Genomic DNA, 24,537 nt, shown 5'->3' on the forward strand with positions numbered 1-24,537 from the left:
TATTTCAGTGACTGGCAGTTAGTTATGAAGTTCCTCCCCTTTGAGACATTCATCATCATCTAATCATCATGTGGAAAAGCCATGAATCTGCACTGGACCCAAAATGGCATACATATATTCCTCCATACAGAATCTCTCCAGATCCTTCAAATTTGAGGTCCACGCTGGTGGACTCTCCTCTTCAGTTCACCCCACAGGTTTTCTATGGGTTTCAGGTCAGGGGACTGGGATGGTCATGGCAGGACCTTGATTTTTTGGTCAGTAAACTATTTTTGTGTTGATTTTGATGTATGTTTTGGATCATTGTCCTGCTGGAAGATCCAACCACGGCCCATTTTAAGCTTTCTGGCAGAGGCAGTCAGGTTCTCATTTAATATCTGTTGATATTTGAGTCCATGATGCCATGTATCCTAAAGAGCCACCACCATATTTAACCGTGGACATGAGATACTTTTCCATATGGCTACCTCTCTGTGTGCACTAAAACCACCTCTGGTGTTTATTACCAAAAAGCTCTATTTTGGTTTCATCTGATCATAGAGTCCGATCCCATTTGAAGTTCCAGTAGTGTCTGGCAAACTGAAGACGCTTGAGTTTGTTTTTGTATGAGAGTGGAGGCTTTTTTCTTGAAACCCTTCTAAACAACTTGTGGTGATGTAGGTGACTTCGGATTGTAGTTTTGGAGACTTTCTGACGCTAAGACACAACTAACTCCTGCAATTCTCCAGCTGGGATCCTTGGAGATTTTTTGGCCACTCAAACCTTCCTCTTCACAGTGCGTTGAGACGATATAGACACACGTCCAATTCCAGGTTGATTCATGCAAACTCTGTGCAGACAGGACGGTCTATATTAATCATTACTTTTGGTGAAATTCAGTATTTCAGCGAATCAAAATATTGAGTATTACGCTGTTCATTCATTTAATGCAGTGGATGATGAAGCCTGTGTGAAAATGTCCACAGAAGCCCTTAGAGACACCTCCAGTACAACTCCCTTGACAGATCCTATAACAAATCCAGCTAGTTATAATGGAGCAAAGATTAACATTCCTCGGACAACAGGCTGTAAATACACCATTTTGGGTCGAGCGCATGATGATTTTTAAATTCCATAATGTCAAAGCATTTAGGTAACAAGGTGAAATGAAATCTTATGGAGTGCACTCTTAGGATTTGCTTATTTTTCTCAATCTCTTCCCTGATTGATCCCATATTTTCAGCTGCTTAACATTTTTTTTTATAAAGCAGTGTGGATAATATTATTTTGAAATAATAATTATAATAATTGACTTACAATCCCTCACGTGCACTATTTTCACAGTTTGCTTATACTAATATTTGCATGATATTGACTGCCTGCACACAATGTATCATTTACACTTTTTCCTCTCTCTCTCTCTCTCTCTCTCTCTCTCTCTCTCTTTTTAACAGAACACACTCCTAAGCAGAGATTCACTCATAGTCTGACCAGCAAAGGCAGGTCTCACACGCTCTTGCTCTCCATCCAGCATCTGTAGGCTTCCCACGCTGCGCACTGATCTTCACACTTATAAATGCTTATTGGAGGTCAGACATCCTGGAATGCTCAGAGGATTAAAACGAGGACAAGTATTTATTACAGCAATATCCAAACTGTGCTGGAAAAGCTTGACTTAACTAAGAAGCTTTGTTTTCTTAAATAAAACAACTGTTACTTATCTGGACTATGACAGCCAAGAAGCCTGTAACTGGAAAGCCAACGGAGCTACAGTTTTATGAAGACGAGAGATCAAAGATGACTTTTTGGTAGTATTTTATTTGACGGTACCTCCGAACTATTATTCTTTTTGTTCAAGTTGTTCAGTTCACGAGGAACTTCTGCAACCATACTAAGTGGACATAAGTAAAAATGAACTGGTGGGACAGTATCGGTTTATTTGATCAGGTAGAACACATGCTGTCATTACAGAAACATGATGGAGCATCGTGAGTAATGAACGCCTTACAGAGGCTGATAGTGACATAAGCATAATGGGCCTCAATTGTGCACGGCGAACACACAAGTCTTTGTGATGACACACAAGCATGATTTCACTCAACGTTACCAGGAGTCCATGTTGCTGTGTGAGATCAGACAGCGGATGACGTTGTGCATCTTTTGTGGGTCCTGAGATTTGCTTCCCACTTTGACATAATGTGCCAACAAACAGTGCCACATGTGCTATATAATCTGGAAAAATGTATTTATTATTTTTTTTACATAATTTGTCAATGTCCGTTTTAATACAAAAGGAATAATTGAGAAACTTGACAATTGTTAACATTAATATTATGCCTTTTTGCCTGTGAAGACTTTTCTGTTTATGCCTACATATGTGTACATTAGTGCTATACCCAGTCTTGTTCTTTATATTTAACACTAAATCATATCATTAACTTAATTAACGCTTTTAGAGGAATATGCCAGCTCTTTTGAACCGAATCTCTATAAATTGATTGCGTCTAGAATGTGAATATAGTGCATAGACTGCATACCACTGACAAGAACTGACACGTTTACCTGTACCGAGAAAAGAACTGAAAACCTGCTTACTTGAAACTAACGTATTATAGATGTCTAATAAAAGATATTGGTCAGTAATGATAAAAATGTTCATATATAGTAGCGCAAAATAAAAACTACAGCTAACTATTTCATTCATTCGTAATTAGTAACTGCTTTCTCCTCATTGCAGAGCCGTACGCAAAGCCGGAATACACACTGAATGAGATGACAGTCCAATGCAGGGCATTATACTCACACACACATACACACGATTCCATCCATGCATCTATTTTCCATACTGATTATCCTACACAGGGTCACGGGGAGCCTGGAGTCTGGAGCCTATCCCAGGGGATTCGGGGCACCCTGGACATGTTCTGCATTCACACACTACAGACAATTTGGAAATTCCAATCAGTCTGCAACGCGTGTCTTTGTACTGGGGGAGGACACCGGAGTACCCAGAAGAAACCCCCGAAAAACGGGGAGAACATGCAAACTCCGCACACACAGGGCGGAGGCAGGATTTAAACCCCCAACCCCAGAGGTGCAAGGCAAACCTGCTAACCACAAATAATAATAATAATAATTGCTTACATTTATATAGCACTTTTCTAGACACTCAAATCAAAGCGCTTTACATAGTATGTATGTGTGTGTGTGGGAGGGGGGGGGGGGTCTCCTCAACCACCACCAGTGTGTAGCATCCACCTGGATGATGCGATGGAAGCCGTTGTGCACCAGAACGACCACCACACACCAGCTATTAGTGAAGAGGAGAGAGTGATGTAGCCAATTCAGAGATGGGGATTATTATAGATGGGGGCCATGATAGGTAAGGGCCAATAGGGGAATTTTGACAGGACACCAGGGTTATACCCCTACTCTTTTACGATAAGTGTCCTGGGATTATTAATGACCACAGAGAGTCAGGATCTTGCTTAAACGTCTAATTCGAAAAACTGCTGTTTTTATAGTACAGTGTCCCCGTCACTATAATGGCTCATTAGGCCCCACACAGACCACAGGGTGAGCGCCCCCTGCTGGCCTCACTAATACCACTTCAAGTAGCAACCTTAGTTTTCCTCCAGGTACTGGCCACGGTCAACCCTGCTTAGCTTCAGTAGGAAATCAGGCGAGAACTGTAGGGAGATATGGTGCAAAGCCAAATCTGGGTTACTGATCGGAAGGTCGGGGGTTCAATCCCCAGCACTGCCAAGCTGCCACTGTTGGGCCCTTGAGCAAGGCCCTTAACCCTCTCTGCTGCAGGGGGCGCTGCATCATGGCTGACCTTGCACTCTGACCCCAACTTCCTAACATCCTGGGATATGTGAAGAAAAGAATTTCACTGTGCTGTAAAGTATATATGACAAATAAAGACTCATTATCATTATTATTATCATTATCTTCAGACATGAGGGACTGAACAAGGCAAATATATTACTCCCATGTGAATCAGCATGGCTTTTTTGTCCCATGAGCTTCATTTCAAACCACCGTCTTGAGAGTAAAAAGACTGTGGGATCCCATGTCTTGTCAGTGGTAATCACACAAACACTATATTACTATAGATGTAGTAGCTAGAGATTAGGGTTAAAATGCTGGAGTGTTCCTTTAATGTATTCAGCAAAAAAAAAAGTGTGTCATGTTAAATCAGTGTGTCTAATGTAAAAACTGGTGTGAGGCGTTTATCTGTCTGCATGTGCGAGGACTGTTGCGCTGTCAATGAGAGTGTGTTTCACTAACAGTGACTCATGCACTCAGAGTCCTTGTCTCCTTGTCTATTGTTATCACATAATGAGTGTCTCTCTGACTGACGTCTCAATCTAGCAGCATACAAACTCTAGAGTTACTACGAAGAGACAAATACGCAGGCGTATACAGTATTAACTGCATAAAAATGAACACAATGCAGTCAACTGCTTTCATAACTCTTTAATATCTGTGTGTCTAATCTGTGTTAATGTCACAAAAGGGGAAAACCTTTCTTAGCTGTTCTGTGACATACATGGTTTTATAATATACCAGCATATATTATTTTTTTTTATTATTATTATTATTATTTTTTTTAGAACAGTCAATCCCACAATGCCATGCTGACTTATTTATTTTGCTACAGAAATGCTTTCTTCAGGTAGTACCCCAAAATGTACTGAACATCCTTTTTCATCCAATAAAAAAAGACCCAAATCCATTAAATTCCTGTCTGTCGTGTGTTTGGCACTGAGATAAAATGCAAAAATACAGAATACAGGAATATGACTGTTGATCAGAAGCAATGCATGCAGTTGTGCACCTGGCTCTGCAAAACACTGCACGTTATGATAATGATAATGATGATAATAATAATGAGTCTGTATTGGCCACATATACATACAGTACAGTGAAATTCTTTTCTTCGCATACCCCAGCATGACAGGAAGTTGGGCTCAGAGCGCAGGGTCAGCCATGATACAGCGCACCTGGAGCAGAGAGGGTTAAGGGCCTCGCTCAAGGGCCCATCAGTGGCAGCTTGGCAGCATCGGGGCTTAAATCCCCGACCTTCCAATCAGTAACTCATAGTCTGGCAGCGCCGGGGATTGGACTCCCAACCTTCCAATCAGTAACCCAGAGCCTGGCAGTGATGGGGCTTGAACCCCCGACCTTCCGATCAGTAACCTTCTTCCGATCAGACCTTATCATTCACCTTCTAGTCTGGAATTTGAATTCGGATGACATCATCGTGCTTTAGTGCTCAACCTCCAGTTGTGTTTGTTCCAATTAAGGCATACAAACTGCCGACTGGAATTAGGACATAGGATTCAGCAGGAAACATCTTGAATGCTGAAAGAAAAAATGGTGCATGGTGCAATGGAGCATGGTGTTTAGTGTGTGAGAGGGAATAGTACAATTCCAGGAAACAGCTTTCCACAGCCTTTACAAGCGGTTCCTGTTGGTTAGACAAGCAAGTGGGACACACAGAGCAGTGTGTGTTTGCTCACTGTGCTGAGTGCCATGGGCAAATCCATATTAATGGTCAAACAAAAAATGGACTAGTTCTTTGATATGTGCACTGACACTAATTGCATTATTAAGAGCGTTGAAGCAACAGGACTGCCCTTACAAGTGTTTTCTAGTTTAAGTCTTTTGACTGCCAATATTTAGAGAAAGCACTAGATGACACGCACTGCTGCACAACTGGTTTGACACAAGCTTGCAAACACGTGAGCTCCAGGAACACAGGGACCTTCTTTTTCTCTTTTTAATGGGCCCATCAGTCTCCAAATTCAAATGCTAATTTGAAGGCTTGCCACTGCTTGGGAGCTCCAGCTTGGCTGTTTTACAACACAAAATAAGTACAAACTCGATGCCGACAGCGCTGACGGGGATGCCTCCACCACTAACAAGTCTAGTCCTTCTTGTTTCTAATTTATATGCCTGAAATATCCTTAAAATATACTTCAAACAGGATGGAAGGTATTGAAGAAAAAAACTATTTCGGACATTCGGCCTTGCTGTGACCTTGACTCTGAATTCATTTAAAAAATCAGATCGTTCAATTCGATTTAATTTTATTTGTACAGCGCTTTTAACAATGGACATTGTCTCAAAGCAGCTTTACAGAAATATATAAATACAGGATACAGATTTTAAGTGTGTGAATTTATCCCTATTGAGTGAGCCGGTGGCGACGGTGGCGAGGAAAAACTCCCCAAGATGATATGAGGAAGAAACCTTGAGAGGAACCAGACTCAGAAAGGAATCCGTCCTCATCTGGGTAACAATGGATAGTGTGAAAGCAAAAGAAAATTCATTATGTTTTAACATGAAGTCTTTGTTGAAGTAGTCCACTGTTCACTAAAGGAGACCTGAGTGCAAAATTGTATGTGGTAATTGCAGTCCCAAGGCCATCGCAGCAACGTATCATCCTCCATATTTCACCATCGCCATCATATCACCATATCAACCAGATCATCTGCTGGTTACAATAATATTTCCATTAATAATCATCCCACAAACATTTAACCAATTGTTTGTGAGACATTGTGCCAAAGAGAATCTCGGACAGATGCACAGAAAAAGTAGAAGACCTAGCGGTGGAGACATAATAAGTATCATGGTTGGTTTTTACTGAAATGTGCTGAAAGTGCTGTTTAAAATTGTTAAAAGGACCTCAGAATAACTGTTATTTGGATAAATGTCATGCAGCAGATCTGACTAATTTCTTATTTCAGGCTTCTCGGTGTACATTTTTCCAGCCCAGAAATGAGTTCTTTCAGCGCCACCAGCTGAGAGAGAGCTGCTTACCTCTGCGTGTCTGTAGTGATAGCCTAAGATTGTTTACAGGTGCCTAAAAGGACTACACGGATATGGGCTGGTCATGTTCCCTGCTGAATATACGGGTTCCTGAGGGCAGCTGGAGTGCACCAACTCGCATATGTGTTTTCGATAAACTTCAAGTACAACAGGATTATAATGTTGTGTTAAAAGGAGTGATAAATGTAGTATGTGGTCATTACTATTATGTGTCATTTAGTTCCAGTCCACTAACTTGATTGGAAAAGCAGTGTTCCAAGAGTATTGAAGTTTAGTACAACAGAACCGGTACGTTTCACTGTGTGTAGCATTCGGCTTGTTAGTATTCACCGCGTTAAATTCCAGTTCTAGCAATAATTTGTTTCACTGAAACTACTGTTACTATATTTACTATAGGCTGTCAGTCAGTCTGTGTGTTGGCATGGCAACATGCAACAATCTGTCCGGCTGTGGCTTCTTTTTGAACTATTTTTGTTGAGGTGGGGGCGGAATGAGCAAAATATTTGCCCATATTGTGTCTGCGTATGGTTTCAGGTACATAAGGAGCCTTAGCAGTGCCAGAGCATCAGTCTAACTTTGAACAGAGATGCAGTGGGAGCTTGACAACAGCTAATTTGATTTCCTTGTGCCTTATAAATATTTCCTTGTACTGTAAATATTTTTTTCTTTTTTTGCACTGGTAAACATAGGCACTTGTGGTGCAATAAAAACATCTGCACCATGCTGTTGTGATGGAGCCATGTTTTTACCCTGTCATTTCTATCAACAGAACAACAATTCTTAATGTCTCTCTCTCTCTCTCTCTCTCTCTCTCTCTCTCTCCACTCACAATTACACCATATGTCATTTGGCTACAACCAAGTGTTTGTAAGAATAATAAGAGTGTACAGCTCACCAGATATGTCCTCTTCAGATGCCTTTCTACACAAACACCTGCAGTAAGATGAAAAAAAAACAAACCTCTAAATCCAAAACCAAGAACTGTTTTACTTCCAGTGCAAAATCTTTAATTAATCAGTTCATATTTATTGTTCAAGTATACAATAAATTCCAGGCTTATATCATCATGTTGACATTTCTGTTTTTAAAGTCTATGACATAGCCCAATTAATTGAAACTTGTAGGTCTTTGGTGCCATCTGCTGGTTGAAAGTGATACTACAATCTTTTAAACATCGTAGTCCAAAAGTTTTTAAAGTGTTACAGATGGGTTTATTTGTGATGTAATCACTGGAATGAATTCATAAAGATATAGGGTATTCATAAAGAAGGGTACTTGAATAAATAATAAACACAATGTGACTATAAGTAATACTATAAGTACTAAAGTGAAGTCAGGGGAATACACAACCTACTGTTATCAAAGTTATTATTGTAGTCTTATAGTTCTTAGTCTGTGTGACTGATCCCGTGATTTGGATGGGTTTAATAATAAGAAAATATATATATAAAGTCAACTTCGACCTAATGTGTTCTTTCAGTGGAAGGTTCAGGAATAGAAAACTGTATGGCTGTAATAAGTAGACAAAAATGACTGTACACATTTAAATGCTATTCATGAAAAAAAAAACCTGTCCTGTGCAGATCAGAGAAATTTCTTTTATAATTAAAGAGGACCCTGGCTAGAAAAAAATTTGAGAACCACTGTATGTTAACATAGGGCTAAAGGGTCAAAAAGCCATCATTAGTGGTGTACTATATTTTAAGCTGCTGTTCAGGATGCAATCTGGGTTTCTTATGAAACAGGATGTTTTGGCTGTACAGCCATATAGTGCTTCTGAAACTGGTGAAACCAGTTGATATTTACATTCACATTTCATGCTCCACTCATGCTAGGGTTTTTGTGTGTGTGTGTGTGTGTGTGTGTGTGTGTGTGTGTGTGTGTGTGTGCCGGAAACAATTATAAGGAACACAAACAGGTCACCAGTGTTAAAGACAAGTAAGAAAAATATATAAACATGAATAAAGAAATAAAACACATGGACAGGAAAATAAAAACTGTGACAAGATATTTAAGTCTTTTTAAAGTTTATTTCAGTTTTAGTTCTGTCATACAGGTGATCTTAGATTTAAATTTTTCAAATACATTTTTGAGAGTCGATATAGAAATGACATTAGATTCAAATAATTTTTTCACATTTGGCTTTATGTAAGAGTATGAATTTATACATTACATTTAAATCTAAAATAAAGTTTATAAGGGTGACATTACAGTCAATTATAACACTTCTAAGATTTATATCCAGGTTTAACTGAAAATACACAGACACGTCATTCCAAATATATGGGCCTGGCTCTTATAAAAAACAAAACAAACAAACAAAAAAACGAGTAGTTCTGTTTAACAACTAAGAAATTAGAAAGTTTATAATTACAGGTATTAACATTATGCAAAAAATTTACTTGGAAAGTTTTTATGGAAGAGGCTAAAGGACAATTGAAATAAATTGAAATTGAAATTAAATGGGGCCATTTTCATATTGTTATAAAATACTTCCCTAATGTGTTTATTAATGTACTTCTTACTACTGTTTTGCAGGCTGATGATAAACTACAGGACGTTATTGTAATGACATTGTGATTTTATTAGTATCATGGGTGAAGATTTGGTCTGATCACTGGGGGGCTGAAGTGTGGATGAGTATGCTTCCTGATATTATCCTGATTTTAATCAGCTTTGTTATATCTGCAGTGCCATTACATAATTATCCTCTATCTATCTATCTATCTATCTATCTATCTATCTATCTACTCATCTATTCATCCATCTATCTATCCATCTACTCATCTATCTATCTATCTACTCATCTATTCATCCGTCTATCTATCTATCTACTCATCTATCCATTTATCCGTCTATCTGTCTATCATCCACAAGCATTTATAATCAAATGATTGTTCCATTAAAATACATTACAAAGTTCATAATAAGAGTCCAAATGAATGCACACGGTAACTGATTCAAACTTATACACATCATTTAGTCTGAAGAACCTTGTTGTTGGTAATAATGGGAACTATTAAAATAAAATTGAGTTAACATAACACAAGGCTGCTCCTTGCTAACTAGTTTATATCGATAGTTATGGCTAAATTATAATGAATTATATGTGAGTGTCGTTAGCTGGATTACACCACATTATTCTACCTCCTTCTGAGTACGTCTTTTATTTTTATTTTTATTTTTTTACTGTCCCTCTCTGTCCAGCAATGTAAAACAGTCTGCAGTAAAATAGTAATAGACTAATAGTAAAAAGTCTGCACTTGCCTTCCTCCTCTAAACTACCTGCTCGCGCTCTCTCTCTCTCTCTCTATTGCGTGGCAATAGTTGGGCGATACCAACTTAAGCAACGGAGGGGGGGGGGTCGTAGTATTTTTATCTGATTTATTATGACAAACTCACAATTCATTCTGAACACCAATAATGTTACAACATAAATTACTTCTACCTATGTTTCAGTTGATCATGGTATAAACATGGGGTGTTGGTTGTAATAGTTAGTTCTGATTTTATTGTGATCCCCCCGGAAACTACGCCCCAAATTTGCCTTAAAAGACCTGAGAGGACGGCAGTAAAATATTCTTTACATTAGAAGGGTCATGTATGAATGAAGTGCTCGTATAAAAGTAACTGAGCAGACGTATCTAAAACATCTGTTACATAACATGGTATAAATATTTTTCCCATAATTGTAATGTAGCAGCTTTATATGGAGAGAAATTATGACCATAACACATGCCAGTAATGCTTGAGGTTAAAATGTAGCAACATTAATAGGCAACAATTGCAGACTGCCGCCATTTTGAAATTCTGTAGTATATTATGTAATATTTGATTGATCTGCCCGCTCAGTCCAGTTTACCTGGGCGCGAGCGGCGTAATTACGTCACGCGAAGCACCTGTATGGGGGAGGAGTCAGAACACCGCGGAAGCTGAGGAGGAATGAGGCTTAAAGTTTAGAGCTTTAGTGTGACCTGTGATTTTCATAGGGAATACCGTCATTTAATTGTTTTCTGAATAGTTTAGTTTTTGGGGTTTTTTTTACGTGAGTGTGGGGGCACGTTTGTGTTTAGGGTTGTTTTAAATCTTCATAACCTTCGGTGCATAATGAAGAGACTGATAGTGGCGCCAGTGCTTCTCAGTTTCCTGCTCTCAGGTAAGACTCACCAAAAAAAAATAAAAAATTATGCTCATTTTTAAAAACAACGTTTTATTCGGAACCGAAATTTGTATGTATATAAACGGCGGTACAGACGAAACCGAAAAGATAAACAGCAACAATGGAAGGTAGTATCGGTCACGTGATTACAGGTGTTCACGGTTGGCTCAGACACCTTTCTGTTTATTTAGCTATTTGCCTTCTATTTTTATTACTATTATTATTTACTATTATTATTTTTAATGAACCTGTGTTCATAATTAACTTCAGGAATTCAAATCTAAAATGTTTGGCTCGTATAGAATAATTTTGAAGCATTTCAGAATACATGTTTAATTAAATTGACACCTGCAGCATGTTTATGTAGTATGTAGTTTTGTTAGGTATCTGGAAAAAGTATATAAGCCTAACCTAATTTCTTTCAAGGGAAAGTTAATCTAAAGAAATGTTTTATAAGTAGGATAACCAGAAGCAAAAAATAAATGTGTGTGTGTGTTGCTGTGGGTTTTGAGCAGCATGAAACTATTTCCTGCTCTCTCTCCCTTTCCAGTTCAACAGGTTTAGCTGTTTTCTTCAGTAACCTCCTTCTTTCTTTCTTTCTCTTTCTCTCTCTCTCACTCTCTCCCTCGCTCTCTCGCTCACTCTCTCCCTCCCTCCCAAGAATTCTATAATACTTTTGCAGGTATATAAACATCACAATTTGTAATGGATTTGAATGATCTATATGCAATTACATATGTACACTATTTTAATAAAATGTTCTACTTATAATCTGAGTTTCAGAAACGTTTCTAGGCTATCTTTAGAAAGCAAAAATCATTAACAATCCAATAAGAGGTTTGATTTAAAAAATGCAAAGTCTTCCTACTCCTATTTAAGTTCCATACGGTGCCCTCCAGTAATATTGGCACCCTTGGTAAATATGAGCAAAGAAGGGTGTGAAAATTTGTTTTTATTGTTAATTAAAAAAAAAAATCTTTGTTCAAAAAAATTCACAACAATACTCTGCTCTCATGGATATCAAACAATTGCAAACAAAACACAGGTTTATCAAACATCTTTGTTAAATATAGGTGTGTAACAGTTTTTGGCACCGTTTTAGTCAATACTTTGTGCTACCTCCCTTTGCCAAGATAACAGCTCTGAGACTTCTCCTATAGATGAGGTTGGAGAATACATGGCAAGGGATCTGAACCGTTCTCTCCAGATCCTTCAAATTTTGAGGTCCACACTGGTGGACTCTCCTCTTCAGTTCACCCCACAGGTTTTCTATGGGTTTCAGGTCAGGGGACTGGGATGGTCATGGCAGGACCTTGATTTTTTTGGTCAGTAAACCATTTTTGTGTTGATGTTGATGTATGTTTTGGATCATTGTCCTGCTGGAAGATCCAACCACGGCCCATTTTAAGCTTTCTGGCAGAGGCAGTCAGGTTCTCATTTAATATCTGTTGATATTTGATAGTCCATGATGCCATGTGTCCTAACAAAATGTCCAGGTCGTCTGGCAGAAAAACAGCCCAAAACATTAAAGAGCCACCACCATATTTAACCGTGGGCATGAGGTACTTTTTCCATATGGCTACCTCTCTGTGTGCACCAAAACCACCTCTGGTGTTTATTGCCAAAAGGCCATATTTTGGTTTCATCTGAGCATAGAACTCGATCCCATTTGAAGTTCCAGTAGTGTCTGGCAAACTGAAGACGCTTGAGATTGTTTTTGGATGAGAGTAGAGGCTTTTTTCTTGAAACCCTTCCAAACGACTTGTGGTAATGGAGGTGACTTCGGGTTGTAGTTTGGAAACTTTCTGACCCCAAGACGCAACTAACTCCTGCAATTCTCCAGCTATGATCCTTGGAGATTTTTTGGCCACTCAAACCGTCATCTTCACAGTGTGTTGAGACAATGTAGACACACGTACAAATTCCAGGTTGATTCATAACATTTCCAGTTGACTGGAACGTCTTAATTATTGCCCTGATGGTGGAAATGGGCGTTTTCAATGCTTGTGCTATTTTGTTATAGCCACTTCCCATTTTGTGAAGCTCAACAACCTTTTGCCACACATCATAGTATATTCCTTGGTCTTACCCATTGTTATGAATGACTAAGCAAATTTGGCCTATGGGTTACCTCATATTTATAACCATGTGAAACAGGAAGTCATGTTTTGAACAATTTCCTGTTCCTAGTCACCCAGGTGTACAGAAAAATGTAGAATATCAACGGGAATGTACTTCAAATATATTTTTCTCATATGAATTCTTAGGGGTGCCAATAATTGTTCCACCCATCCATCCATCCATCCATCTTCTATACCGCTTATCCTTCCTTCAGGGTCAAGGGGAAACCTGGAGCCTATCCCAGGAAGCATCGGGCACAAGGCGGGGTATACCCTGGACAGGGTGCCAATCCATCGCAGGGCACAATCACATACACACTCACACACCCATTCATACACTACGGACACTTTGGACACACCAATCAGCCTACCATGCATGTCTTTGGACTGGGGAGGAAACCGGAGTACCCGTAGGAAACCCCCGCAGCACGGGGAGGACATGCAAACTCCGCACACACAGGGCCCCAATAATTGTTGCGCACACATATTTAACAAATATATTTTTTTATAAATCTTTTCTTTGCAATTGTTTGATATCCATGAGAGCAGAGTATTTTGTGATTTTTTTTAAAACAAAAAATCAAAAGGTTAAAAATTAAAGACAATTTTTCACAGCCTTCTTTGCTCATATTTACCAAGGGTGCCAATATTAGTGGAGGACACTGTATGTCCCACAATCTTACTGTGATTAGATAACATGGGCCAGTGACATTGAAGAGTCAAATCACCATTTTGAACAAAGCAAAATATCATTGTGATATTGGTGTTCTAAATAAATGTTTAATAACCTCATTTTTTTCCAATATTTTTTCCAAACAGAATTACCATGTAACACCACAGTAGTTACTTTAAAATACATCAGATATGTTTGAAAACCCCCAGTTAAATCAACTTTTTAACATGTGTAGGAGAGAGAAACGAGAGATGAGAGGTTAGAGTTCTTTGGAGTTTTTATATGTTGCGTCTTTCATATGCAGTCTTGGCTCGAGTGCATAGATGAGTCTATGTGTGGGAGAGTAAGTGTGTGTGTGTGTGTGTGTGTGTGTGTGTGTGTGTGTGTGTGTGTGTTCCCATTTATGGCTGCTTTGCTCTATTTACACAACATGACATACACGCATGAATAACGGTTAATAACCTGTGTCAACTTTAACACTGGTAACTGTAATCCATTACAGTTATGTAAAAAAAAAAAAAGTAATCAGATTACAGGTACATTTAGTAAAAATGGGAATACTAACAGGATTAATTTATATATATATATATATATATATATATATATATATATATATATATATATATATATATTTTCCCCCTTTAAAAGCAAAGAAATTTATCTTTTGACAGAACACAATATAGACAGCTGCTTGATTATAGTTCTGATTCTCTCTTGTCAGTCGTGACTCACAGGAACAACCTCCTGGTGCATGCACAAATAAATTTTGCACAAAGATACTTTGGTAGAATTTAACACAAATTGTTCTCTGAAATGCTTTTGTTAGGGTGACCATGCGTCCTGTTTTTCCCGGTTTTGTCCTCTTTTTTTGGACCTTTGGTACTTTTTGGACCCGGGATTTCTAAATTTTAGAAAATGTCCGGGATTCGGATTTATTTTCATTATGATGTGCTTATGGTCTAATACTGCATCATGTGTGCGAATGTTTGCATTGCTTTAACCCCTCTCTGTAATTCCCGCCTTCGTGCACACCAAGTGGTCGATTATAAAAGGCTTGCAGCAACTACTGGCCAAATTCTACCTCTCAACCTTTAGACTACTCTCAGCGAACACACAAAGGTGAAGCACTGTTGTGTATTCCATCAAACAGTTGCATTTCAATAGCAGCAAATGACAGCTGTCCTGAGTCAAAACAATGCCCATGACCATATAAGGTCATGAATCTTTATTTCATGTTATCACATTGCTTCATATTACATGGCCATTTAAATGTGTAAATGATGGCAGAAGGTTCACTCGTGGCAACTAATATTTTATTTTATTTCATGGACATTCAAAAGAAATATATATATATATATATGTGTGTGTGTGTGTGTGTGTGTGTGTATATATATATATTCTGATTTGAATGTTATTAATACACAGGGGGAAAAGGTCTCCTCTGTTTTGGAAAACCAGAATATGGTCACCCCAAATTTTGTGATGTTACCCATATCAGGGGCAGTGATTTTTTTATTTGTTCAAAATCCAAACACTTAACATGTTTTTAAGCTCTAAATAATTAGATCATATTGCTTTTCTCTTGACTTTATTTACATATGTGACCTTGAAGGAATCCAAAAATAATCTGATTACATTACTTTCATATTGTGATACTTGGATTACATTACTGATGACATTTTTTTTCTGAAGTCATTTGTAACTGTAATGGAATACATTTTAAAGTAACCCTCCCAACTCTGATAACATCCTACTACAGATAACAAATACTGACATATTTTAGTGGATTTTTTTTCTTTCTAGAATTCATTCCTCACCAATATCTGTTTGTCTTTCTCATACAGAAGTGTTTTCGGTTCTGGTGACAGTGCCACAGGCGCAGTACAGCACAGGTCTCTTTGTCCCGGTCACGCTGCGCTGTGACTATACCACTTCAGCTAACCCTCAGAATGTGCTGGTCACCTGGCTCTTCAAGTCTTTCTGCAAAGACCCCGTGCTGGATTACTACTCCACAGGTAAGGGGTCAGAATAGCCCACAGGGATTTAAGCACAGGTGCTGCGTCACAGCTTGAAAGAAGGTCAAGGAAGGGTGTGTTAGAAAAGATTTACATTGATTAGCTCTGTATATGTGCTTTTGTGTCATCCACATTCTAACCCTTTACTGCAGTGTTGTCATATGGTAACAATTAATTTATATCCAATTTTTTTTAAATAGGCATCAATAAACACCTACTATTTTCCTATGTAACTGGAAAAAGGGGGTTTTAACTTTGACATAAAAAAAGCCTTTTTTGTTATAAAAAAAAATCACAAAAATACTCTCATGGATATCAAACAAAACAGGTTTATCAAAAAATATATTTGCTAAATATAGGTGTGCAACAATTATTGGCACCACTATAATTTCATATGAGAAAACTATATTTGAAGTACACCCATTGGTATTTAAAAAAAATTTTTAGGACACCTGGATGGCTGGGAACAGGAAATTGTTTAACCGTGACCTCCTGTTTCACAGGGTTATCAATATGAGATAATGCCTGGGCCAAATTCTCTTAGTCATTCATAACAATGGGTAAGATCAAGGAATATAGCTGTGATGTGCGGCAAAAGGTTGTTGAGCTTTACAAAATGGGAAGTGTCTATAAGAAAATAGCACAAGCATTGAAAATGACCATTTCACCATCAGGGCAATAATTAAGAAGTTCCAGTCAACTGGAAATGTTATGAATCAACCTGGAATTAGACGTGTGTCTATATTGTCTCATGGCACTGTGAAGAGGACGGTTCTAGTGGCCAAAATATCTGCAAGGATCACAGCTGGAGAATTGCAGAAGTTAGTTGCGTCTTTGGGTCAGAAAGTCTCCAAAACTACAATCCGAAGTCACCTACATCACCACAAGTTGTTTGGAAGGGTTTCAAGAAAAAAGCCTCTACTCTCATCCAAAAACAAACTCAAGCATCTTCAGGTTACCAGACACTACTGGAACTTCAAATGGGATCGGGTTCTATGGTCAGATGAAACCAAAATAGAGCTTTTTGGTAATAAACACCAGTGGTGGTTTTGGAGCACAGAGAGGTAGCAATTGTTTGATATCCACAAGAGCAGAGTATTTTTGTGAATTTCTTGAACAAAAAATCAAAAGGTTAAACAATAAAGCCAATTTTTCACAGCCTTTTTGCTCATATTTACCAAGGGTACCAATATTAGTGGAGGGCACCGTAACTGGGTGAAGGTGAATTCTGTCGAAGGCCTAGCTGTAGAATTAGTAATAATTTCACATCTTTTCCCGAGAAAGTAACACAATTTCTGACTGCTGAGGTGTCCAAGTGAATCATTCCGTCAGCCTGTGAAGGGGAGGTTTTCTGAAATATAGTTCAGTTGGAGACTAGTGTCATTTATTTAGTTTATATAAAAAGGCACAGTAATATACAGTATGTATCCATTCGTCATACCTTCAGAAAGGATTTGTCATTAATAATGTTATGATCACCATAGACTTTAATACGTATGTTTTGTTGGCTCTCTCTGAACCTACTCTTCAGCCTACCAGGCAGCTCTGCAGATGGGTCAGGACCCGTCCAATGACTGCCCAGATAGCCAGCGCACCGTCCGGACTGTGGCTCAGAAATATGGCACCAACGAGCCCTCACTAGGTCCACAGTACAGCGGGCGCAGAATCACCATCCAGAACAGTATGCCTGTTTCATTATTCATTTATGATCTCCTGGAGCATGGGATTATTGTTTATTTTAAGTAATAAATCGGCAGATTCTGTCCTAGTGACCAAAAGAATGAGTTCAAAGGGCTGAGTTCCCAGGGCTGCCAAAGAACCACTGATGTGTCCTTGAGCAAATCCCTTAGCATCTATCAAATTAATAAATGGAAATGTAAGTTACATTTTATCCTCCAATGACTTTATTTATATTAATATCTCAAATGACCTAACATTACACAATGCTGTAGCTAGGGACAGATCTGGTTTTATAAAATGTCATTTTCCCCTACTACTACCACCATCTAGCAATTGAATGATGCTCAGTGGAACAGGAATAAAGGTGTTTTATGCCAGCATTATTAATATGGTGAGATTGGTAGCTTGTAAATAGGTAGATATTGGGTAGATACTGTAGGTAGACAAATTCATGCCATCATCGCTCCTACTGCTGTCTGACATCCACCCAATTATCGATTTAATTGTACAGATAAAACTGAGATTCTATCATGAGATAATGAGTCTTTATTAATAACCTATACATTACAGCACAGTGAAATTCTTTTCTTCGCATACCCCAGCATGTTAGGAGGTTGGGGTCAGAGTGCAGGGTCAACCATGATACAGCGCCCCTGGAGCAGAGAGGGTTAAGGGCCTTGCTCAAGGGCCCAACAGTGGCAACTTGGCAGTGGTGTGTATATATATTAGTATATCCATATATTAGGATATTTTCACATACCCCCTGAAATTAATTCCTGGCTGCACCACTGCCACTTCCATAAAACTTTATTTACCATTTTTCTCATAATGCATCTGACACCACTGACTGATATGTGCTTTCATAAACCTCTACTATGATCCATAATGTTATGCTTTAGCAAAGAGAAGATTTTTTTTTTTCCACTTTCAGCTTTATGGCTATCATGTTGCATGTTCTTTTATATTATATATCATTTTTTAAAAATTATTTTAGTTTTATAGCAATAAACAAGAAGCAATTACAAATGTTTGTATTTTCCAGTGAACTAGTGGTTATGACTTGATGGTTAAGCTTCTAGATTGAGTGCTGAGTTTCTCTGTTTCTTGGTCTCTCTCTTACTCTATCTCTGTCTGTCTCTCAGAGGCAGACCTGGTGATCACCGAGGTGAAGTGGTGGGACAATGGTGTCTATGTGTGCTCTGTTGATGCACCTGGAGATACAAGTGGATATCCAAACAACTATATGAAGCTCATTGTTTACAGTAAGCAGTTTCTCTTCTTTATATTGGGAAATGAAATAGTTTGTCAAATAATAATTATGGGAGTGGAAACCATGCTTGAGAGGGGCAGGACTTTGTCATTCATGTCTTTAAATACACAGCTGATTGTAGGATTTGGGTTTTCTAATAACTAATGTGTATCTTCCTTTTCAGACTGGCTGACTGTATTGTTCTTAATCATCGGGGCCATCCTCCTTATCATCCTCTTTTGTGTTTGCTGCTGCCAGTGTTGCCCTCAGAGATGTTGCTGTTATGTCCGTTGCCCATGCTGCCCACAAACCTGCTGCTGCCCTGAGAAAAGTAAAATTAACATACGTTGGGGATTGTAACAATAATGTATGAGTGACTGGGACAATGGGTGGGTGACTGGGTCAATGGGAGAGTAAATGGTAGAGTGACTGGGTCAGTGGGAGAGTGAATGGGTTAGTGACTGGATCAGTGGGAGAATGAATGGGTTAGTGACTGGGTCAATGGGAGAGTGAATGGGAGAGTGACTGGGTTGATGGGAGAGTGAATGGAGAGTGACTGGGTCGATGGGAGAGTGACTGGGTCAGTGGGAGAGTGAATGGGTTAATGGGAGGGTGAAAGGGTGGGTGAGTGGGTGAGTGAATGGGTGAGTAAATAGATAAATGGATGAATGAATGAGTATATGAGTGAATGCAACAGGCAGTCCATCAGTCTTTTAATTGGTTATAAAATATAACCTAAGGTGCTTTGCATTTAAACCATTATTTCTAAGTGTGGTATAGGCTTTGAAACGTACAGAAGTAGCCTGTTTCATAGGCAACAAAGATACAAAAAGTGTATTTCTAAATGGTTTAAATAAACTACTAAAGTCAAGCCTTAATTCTAGTAGTTTCCATAATTGAAAAAACAAATACACTTCTGCTGCAGTATGTCATTTCATGCCGCTCTCTTTAGAAGTGTTCACAGGGGCACATACATTTCATGTAAAAACACTTTCGATATGTGACCTTGTTAATTATCTGGCAGTTGTAACACCTGCAGTGCTGACAGGCAGGATGTGGCTGCTCCAGCCACCAACCAATGAACTGTGAACTAAAAAGCATTGGGGCTCCAACTTGTGGCCATCAAGAATACTGCAGTTTCAGAATGGTTTGCATTGTAAAAAACAAACAAACAAACAAACAAAACACAGATTCATACTGACAAACACTGTTCTTGCGCTCAGTGGTGATGCAGCACAGGATGATGAAGGATGCCCAGAAGGCGATGAGCTCCTGGGCTAGTGGGCAGCCGATCTACGCACCCCTGAGCTCTCACAGCTCTGCATACCAAATGAATCCCATGATGTATGCAGGTCAGTTCATTAGAATTTGCTTTATCTGAAGTATATATTCATTTAGCCTTTAAAAAAAAATTATTCCAGTTTGATTATGAAAACTGTAATGCAAAAGCTAAGTTATATTAAGTTATAAGTTATATTACCCATGATTATTACCTATGAATAAAACACTAAAGCAGGCACTGTGTATTTTCTAAAGCCTTATGTTTATGTTTCAGGTTCAGCATCAGGAAAGTTCCCCATGTCATCCATTCCTCCCATGCCCCTCCCACCTCCTGTCCATCCTGGCCCAATGCACAACCCCATGCCCATGTCTATGCATGGCCCCATGCCTGGACCTATGCCAGTGCCCAACATGCAGGGCAGGGACAGTGCCAACAAAGTGCTGGATTACCTGGAGAACCAGGTGAGAGACATGGATGTCACCAGCCCCGTGATCCCACCTCCACCTGTGCACATGGTCCACACTGTGCCCTTCTCCGCCGGCCCACCCAGCATGCTTTCTGGGCTGGACGATGGCCCTGCCTCCCGCCGGCACCACCCGGCACACTCCAGTGGCTCTTCCAGCTACAATCGCCACCGCCAGCCTCCTCCATCTAGACGTGGAATGTCACGCAGTTACAGTCAGGAAGACGTGCTGGATACCCGGAGCCAAGCGACTTATCGGCCTCGCTCACGATCCAGAGAGGACCTTCTGGAAAGCAGTAGAGGATACTGGGACTCTGCCAGTGACAGTAGCAGGAGAGCAGGTGGATCTAGAGGTGGAGCCCGGGGTGGAGCCCGAGGCGGAGACTGGTCTGACCACCCACCCAGCTACAGCGAATACGAGCCAGGCCAGAAACCGACAAGGCGGCCCTTCTCTGTAAGAGTCTAAAAACCTTCTTTTGTGAAAATGCTCAAATGTTTTCAGACTTTTAACAGCCTGCTACCTTCCTGGGATTACATCTGTTCAGTTTTTTCTGCAATAATGGTGGACAATCCTACTAACTCTACTTGAAGCTTCACTTGAATTTTTTTTCTTTAGCACTTATCTCCTTTGAAAACCCAGGATTACAGTTAAAGATTGGGAATACTCTGAGTGTTTTAGGACACACCATGGTGCTGACCTCACACACTCTTTTTCCATTGGATATTAACTAAGACTTCTCTTTCCTTTAGGTTAAGAGCTCAGTGAGTGGTACGAGTGTAGTAATCTGAAGCCTGTCTGCCTTCCACCATTATGGAGACTATCCTGAAAGCAAGTGCCAAGGACAGCACTGCATAGTGATTAGTATTTGAAGGTTTTTATTTGAAGAAATGTTAGATTGGGCTTGACCAACACTGCCTTGAAAGGCCTACTGCCCTAGTTCTAAAACTTCTAAAGAATTTGAGTATGTTGAAGAGAGTTTTTGTTTTGTTTTAGCTGTGTCAATTTTTATATATAAAAAAAACATTTGAGCCCTTTTGCCAATTTCATCTCGTGGGCTCGGCTGTATTTCATGGCAGTGTAAAATTCAGTGGCCTGAATCCTGAGTCTGGAGATTTTATGAATGTGGTTTATAACATGAAGCAGTTGCTCAGTTGCTAGTCCATGATGTAATGCTTCTTTACCAGGTGTATAGAATGGAAGCTTATATATACAGGTGCATCTTTAAAAATTAGAATATCGTGGAAAAGTTCATAGTTTTCTGTAATTTCATCCAAAATTGGAACTTTCATATATTCAAGATTCATTACACATAAAGTGAAATATTTCAAGCCTTTTTTGTTTTAATCTTGATGCTTATAGCTCATGGATATCAAAAATCCAGTATCTCAAAATATTAGAAAAAAGAATTTATAATACAGAAATATCGACCTGAGAAGAGCTCTAATCGGCTAATTAACTCAAAACACCTGCAAAGGTTTCCTGAGCCTTTAATCTCTCAGTCTGGTTCAGTACACACAACCACAATCACGGGGAAGATGGAAGTAAATTTTGCATTTCATTTGGAAATCAAGGTTCCAGAGTCTGGAGGAAGAGTGGTGAGGAACAGAATCCAAGTTGCTTAAAGTCCAGTGTGAAGTTTCCACAGTCAGTGATGATTTGGGTTGCCATGTCATCTGCTGGTGTTGGTCCACTGTGTTTTCTCAAGTCGAGAGTCGATGCAGCGTCTACCAGGAGATTTTAGAGCACTTCATGCTTCCATCTGCTGACGAGCTTTATAGAGATACTGATTTCCTTTTCCAGCAGGACTCGGCACCTGCCCACAGTGCCAAAACTACTAGTAACTGGTTTGCTGACCGTGGTATTACTGTGCTTGATTGTCCAGCCGACTCTCCTAACCTGAACCCCATAGAAAATCTATGAGAGACACCAGACCCGACAATACAGACGAGCTGAAGGCCGCTATCAAAGCAACCTGGGCTTCCAGAACACCTCAGCAGTGCCACAGGCTGATCGCCTCCATGCCACGCCGCACTGATGCAGTAATTCATGCAAAAGGACTAAAGCCACGACCGAGTATCAGTGCATAAATTAACGTACTTTTCAGAAGGTCGACATTTCTGTATTAGAACTTCTTTATTCTAATATTTTGAGATACTGGATTTTTGATTTCTGTGAGCTGTAATCATAAAGATAAAAAAGGCTTGAAATATTTCACTTTGTGTAATGAAGCTGAATCTATCTATCAATATATATGTAAACTAATATATCAATTTATGAATCTCCTGTGTGTGTGTGTGTCTGTGTATTTTAAATGTATTTATTTTTTAAGCATTATCTTTTAAAATGCCTCAGAAGCACACTGTAAATGAATAAATGACTTCAATAAATGTTTTTCTTTGGTTAATCTATTGAAGAAGTGACTTGAAAATGAAGGGAAACTAATCGGTGAATCCTTGGTGAATTCTTTATCTGTGTGTTTTTATAGCTTTATTTGTTCTTTACTTGTGTTTTGATAGCTTTATTTGTTCTTGTGAGTGAATAATTGTCTTATTTTTAATGAATACTAATTTTGCATATAATAATGAGTTGTCTGCCATAAGCTGAGCAAAGAATGTTAAAAATGAAGAAGAAAAATGTCTTACAATTTTAAAATTCTCAACAGAAGAATGGTTTATTAACATGTATGTGGTGGAAGGGTGCATTTGTGATTAGTCATATAAGCATTGTCAGGTATGTCTTTTAATAAAGTTGTAATTAAATGTATCGTCCATTTTGGGGTTATAATTGTGCATTCACTTGGTAGGAGTCATATCACGGTGTAAAATAATCATTTGAAAAATGAATTGTACTGTTTTCTAAGTATTTATGTGCATCATAAATAGGAGATTTATAAAGCCTCTGAAATGTTGTGCACTACTGCAGAATGTTTCAGAAACAATTCTAATCAATTAACATATCATTTAAGAAACATTTCCTGGTCTGTATTATGACACTACAGCTAACTAGCCTGTGCTTGCTCAAATGTTAGTCGAAACAGCTCCACCTGTCCAGGAAAGAGGCGCGCGCGATAAACCCGTGGATAAATCCCAAATAGCTTCCTGCTGATCACATAGCGTCCTAGCTCTGCTGCATAAGTGCTATTGTGTCATGCCGTAATGTAGTGCGCCTGTATAGGGAACTGCAAGGCGTTTGGAACGCGGCCGTTGCCCAGGCGAACGTGTCGCACCACGCAGGGAACCCACGTCGCCTCGTCGATGACGTCACCGCAGGCGAGGGAGGACTCAGTTTGCCACGTCGGTTTGCGTGTTGAGAAGGAAAAAAAAAACTAACTGATTAACTCTGGCTAACTTTGCAACTTAATGACCGTGCTGCGTTGCGGAAAGTAATCGTTCTTATCAGCGGAACCGTTACTCGAGCGCGTCGCTCCGTTTCCACCTGAAGAACATCCGATTGTTATTAAAAGCATCACCCGAGAAACAAACGCTGGCTCTGGACTCGATGTTTTACTCCGATTGACCGATGCGTCCACTCCATCCGCTCGGAATTGATGCGTGAGTGTTTTTCTTTTCTGCGTCTCTCTCTTTTCACGCACTTGACACGACACGCTCCGGCTGGAAACGCGGAAAAAAGAAGAAGAAGCGCTGTGCTAAAGTGCAAACTTTAAACCAGCTGCTAGTTAGCCTCTGCGCTAACCCATGCTAACTAGCTAGCACACGTAACAGCTAAGTAAAAGTACACGCTTTCTTCTTCTTCTTCTTCTTCCTGTATTTTGGACCTAAATCGCAGTCACGCAGTTAAGCCGTTTATTCTTTTTTTTTTTTTTTTAAAAAGGAGCGCTCAGGGTTTCGTTAGTTCGCAGTTAGCGACTGCATTGTGACGAGTTAAAGGTGTGTAAAGTTAGTGGAAGGTAACGCTGTAGCTACAGGTTGCTTTTACCTGCAGGCGGGTGGCTAAGGTAACTGTACCGTAGCGCACGCGCTGCACTGCAGCCTCCAACTCCTGCACCAAAACCAGGTGCAAGTGGGATTATAATATATTACTATAATACTATAATATTCTGTAAAACTCCACGC

At 39.3% G+C, this 24,537-nt stretch overlaps 3 protein-coding genes across 3 annotated transcripts in view; all 3 read left to right on the top strand.

The window, feature by feature from the left end:
• LOC128602532 (immunoglobulin-like domain-containing receptor 2) overlaps positions 1-3,196 on the top strand; it is a 33,210-nt gene extending 30,014 nt beyond the window's left edge. The window contains exon 10 of the mRNA XM_053616404.1: positions 1,434-3,196. Within this exon, the coding sequence (XP_053472379.1) occupies positions 1,434-1,469 (36 nt within the window). The 3' untranslated portion in view covers positions 1,470-3,196. The remainder of the gene's footprint in view (positions 1-1,433) is intronic.
• Positions 3,197-10,744: 7,548 nt separating this feature from the next.
• Positions 10,745-21,998, top strand: ildr1a (immunoglobulin-like domain containing receptor 1a). Its single transcript, XM_053616402.1, has 8 exons — positions 10,745-10,978; positions 15,619-15,789; positions 17,321-17,470; positions 18,612-18,731; positions 18,903-19,049; positions 19,942-20,070; positions 20,274-20,917; positions 21,214-21,998. The coding sequence occupies exons 1-8, from the start codon at positions 10,930-10,932 to the stop codon at positions 21,250-21,252; spliced, it is 1,449 nt and encodes a 482-aa protein (XP_053472377.1). The 5' UTR covers positions 10,745-10,929; the 3' UTR covers positions 21,253-21,998.
• Positions 21,999-23,718: 1,720 nt separating this feature from the next.
• The window catches only part of tmem39a (transmembrane protein 39A), a 30,058-nt gene continuing 29,239 nt past the window's right edge, over positions 23,719-24,537 (top strand). The window contains exon 1 of the mRNA XM_053616401.1: positions 23,719-24,015. The gene's annotated coding sequence lies outside the window, so the exon portion shown is untranslated. The remainder of the gene's footprint in view (positions 24,016-24,537) is intronic.

The sequence above is a fragment of the Ictalurus furcatus genome, chromosome 26, assembly GCF_023375685.1.
Source record: "Ictalurus furcatus strain D&B chromosome 26, Billie_1.0, whole genome shotgun sequence".
NCBI lineage: Eukaryota > Metazoa > Chordata > Actinopteri > Siluriformes > Ictaluridae > Ictalurus > Ictalurus furcatus.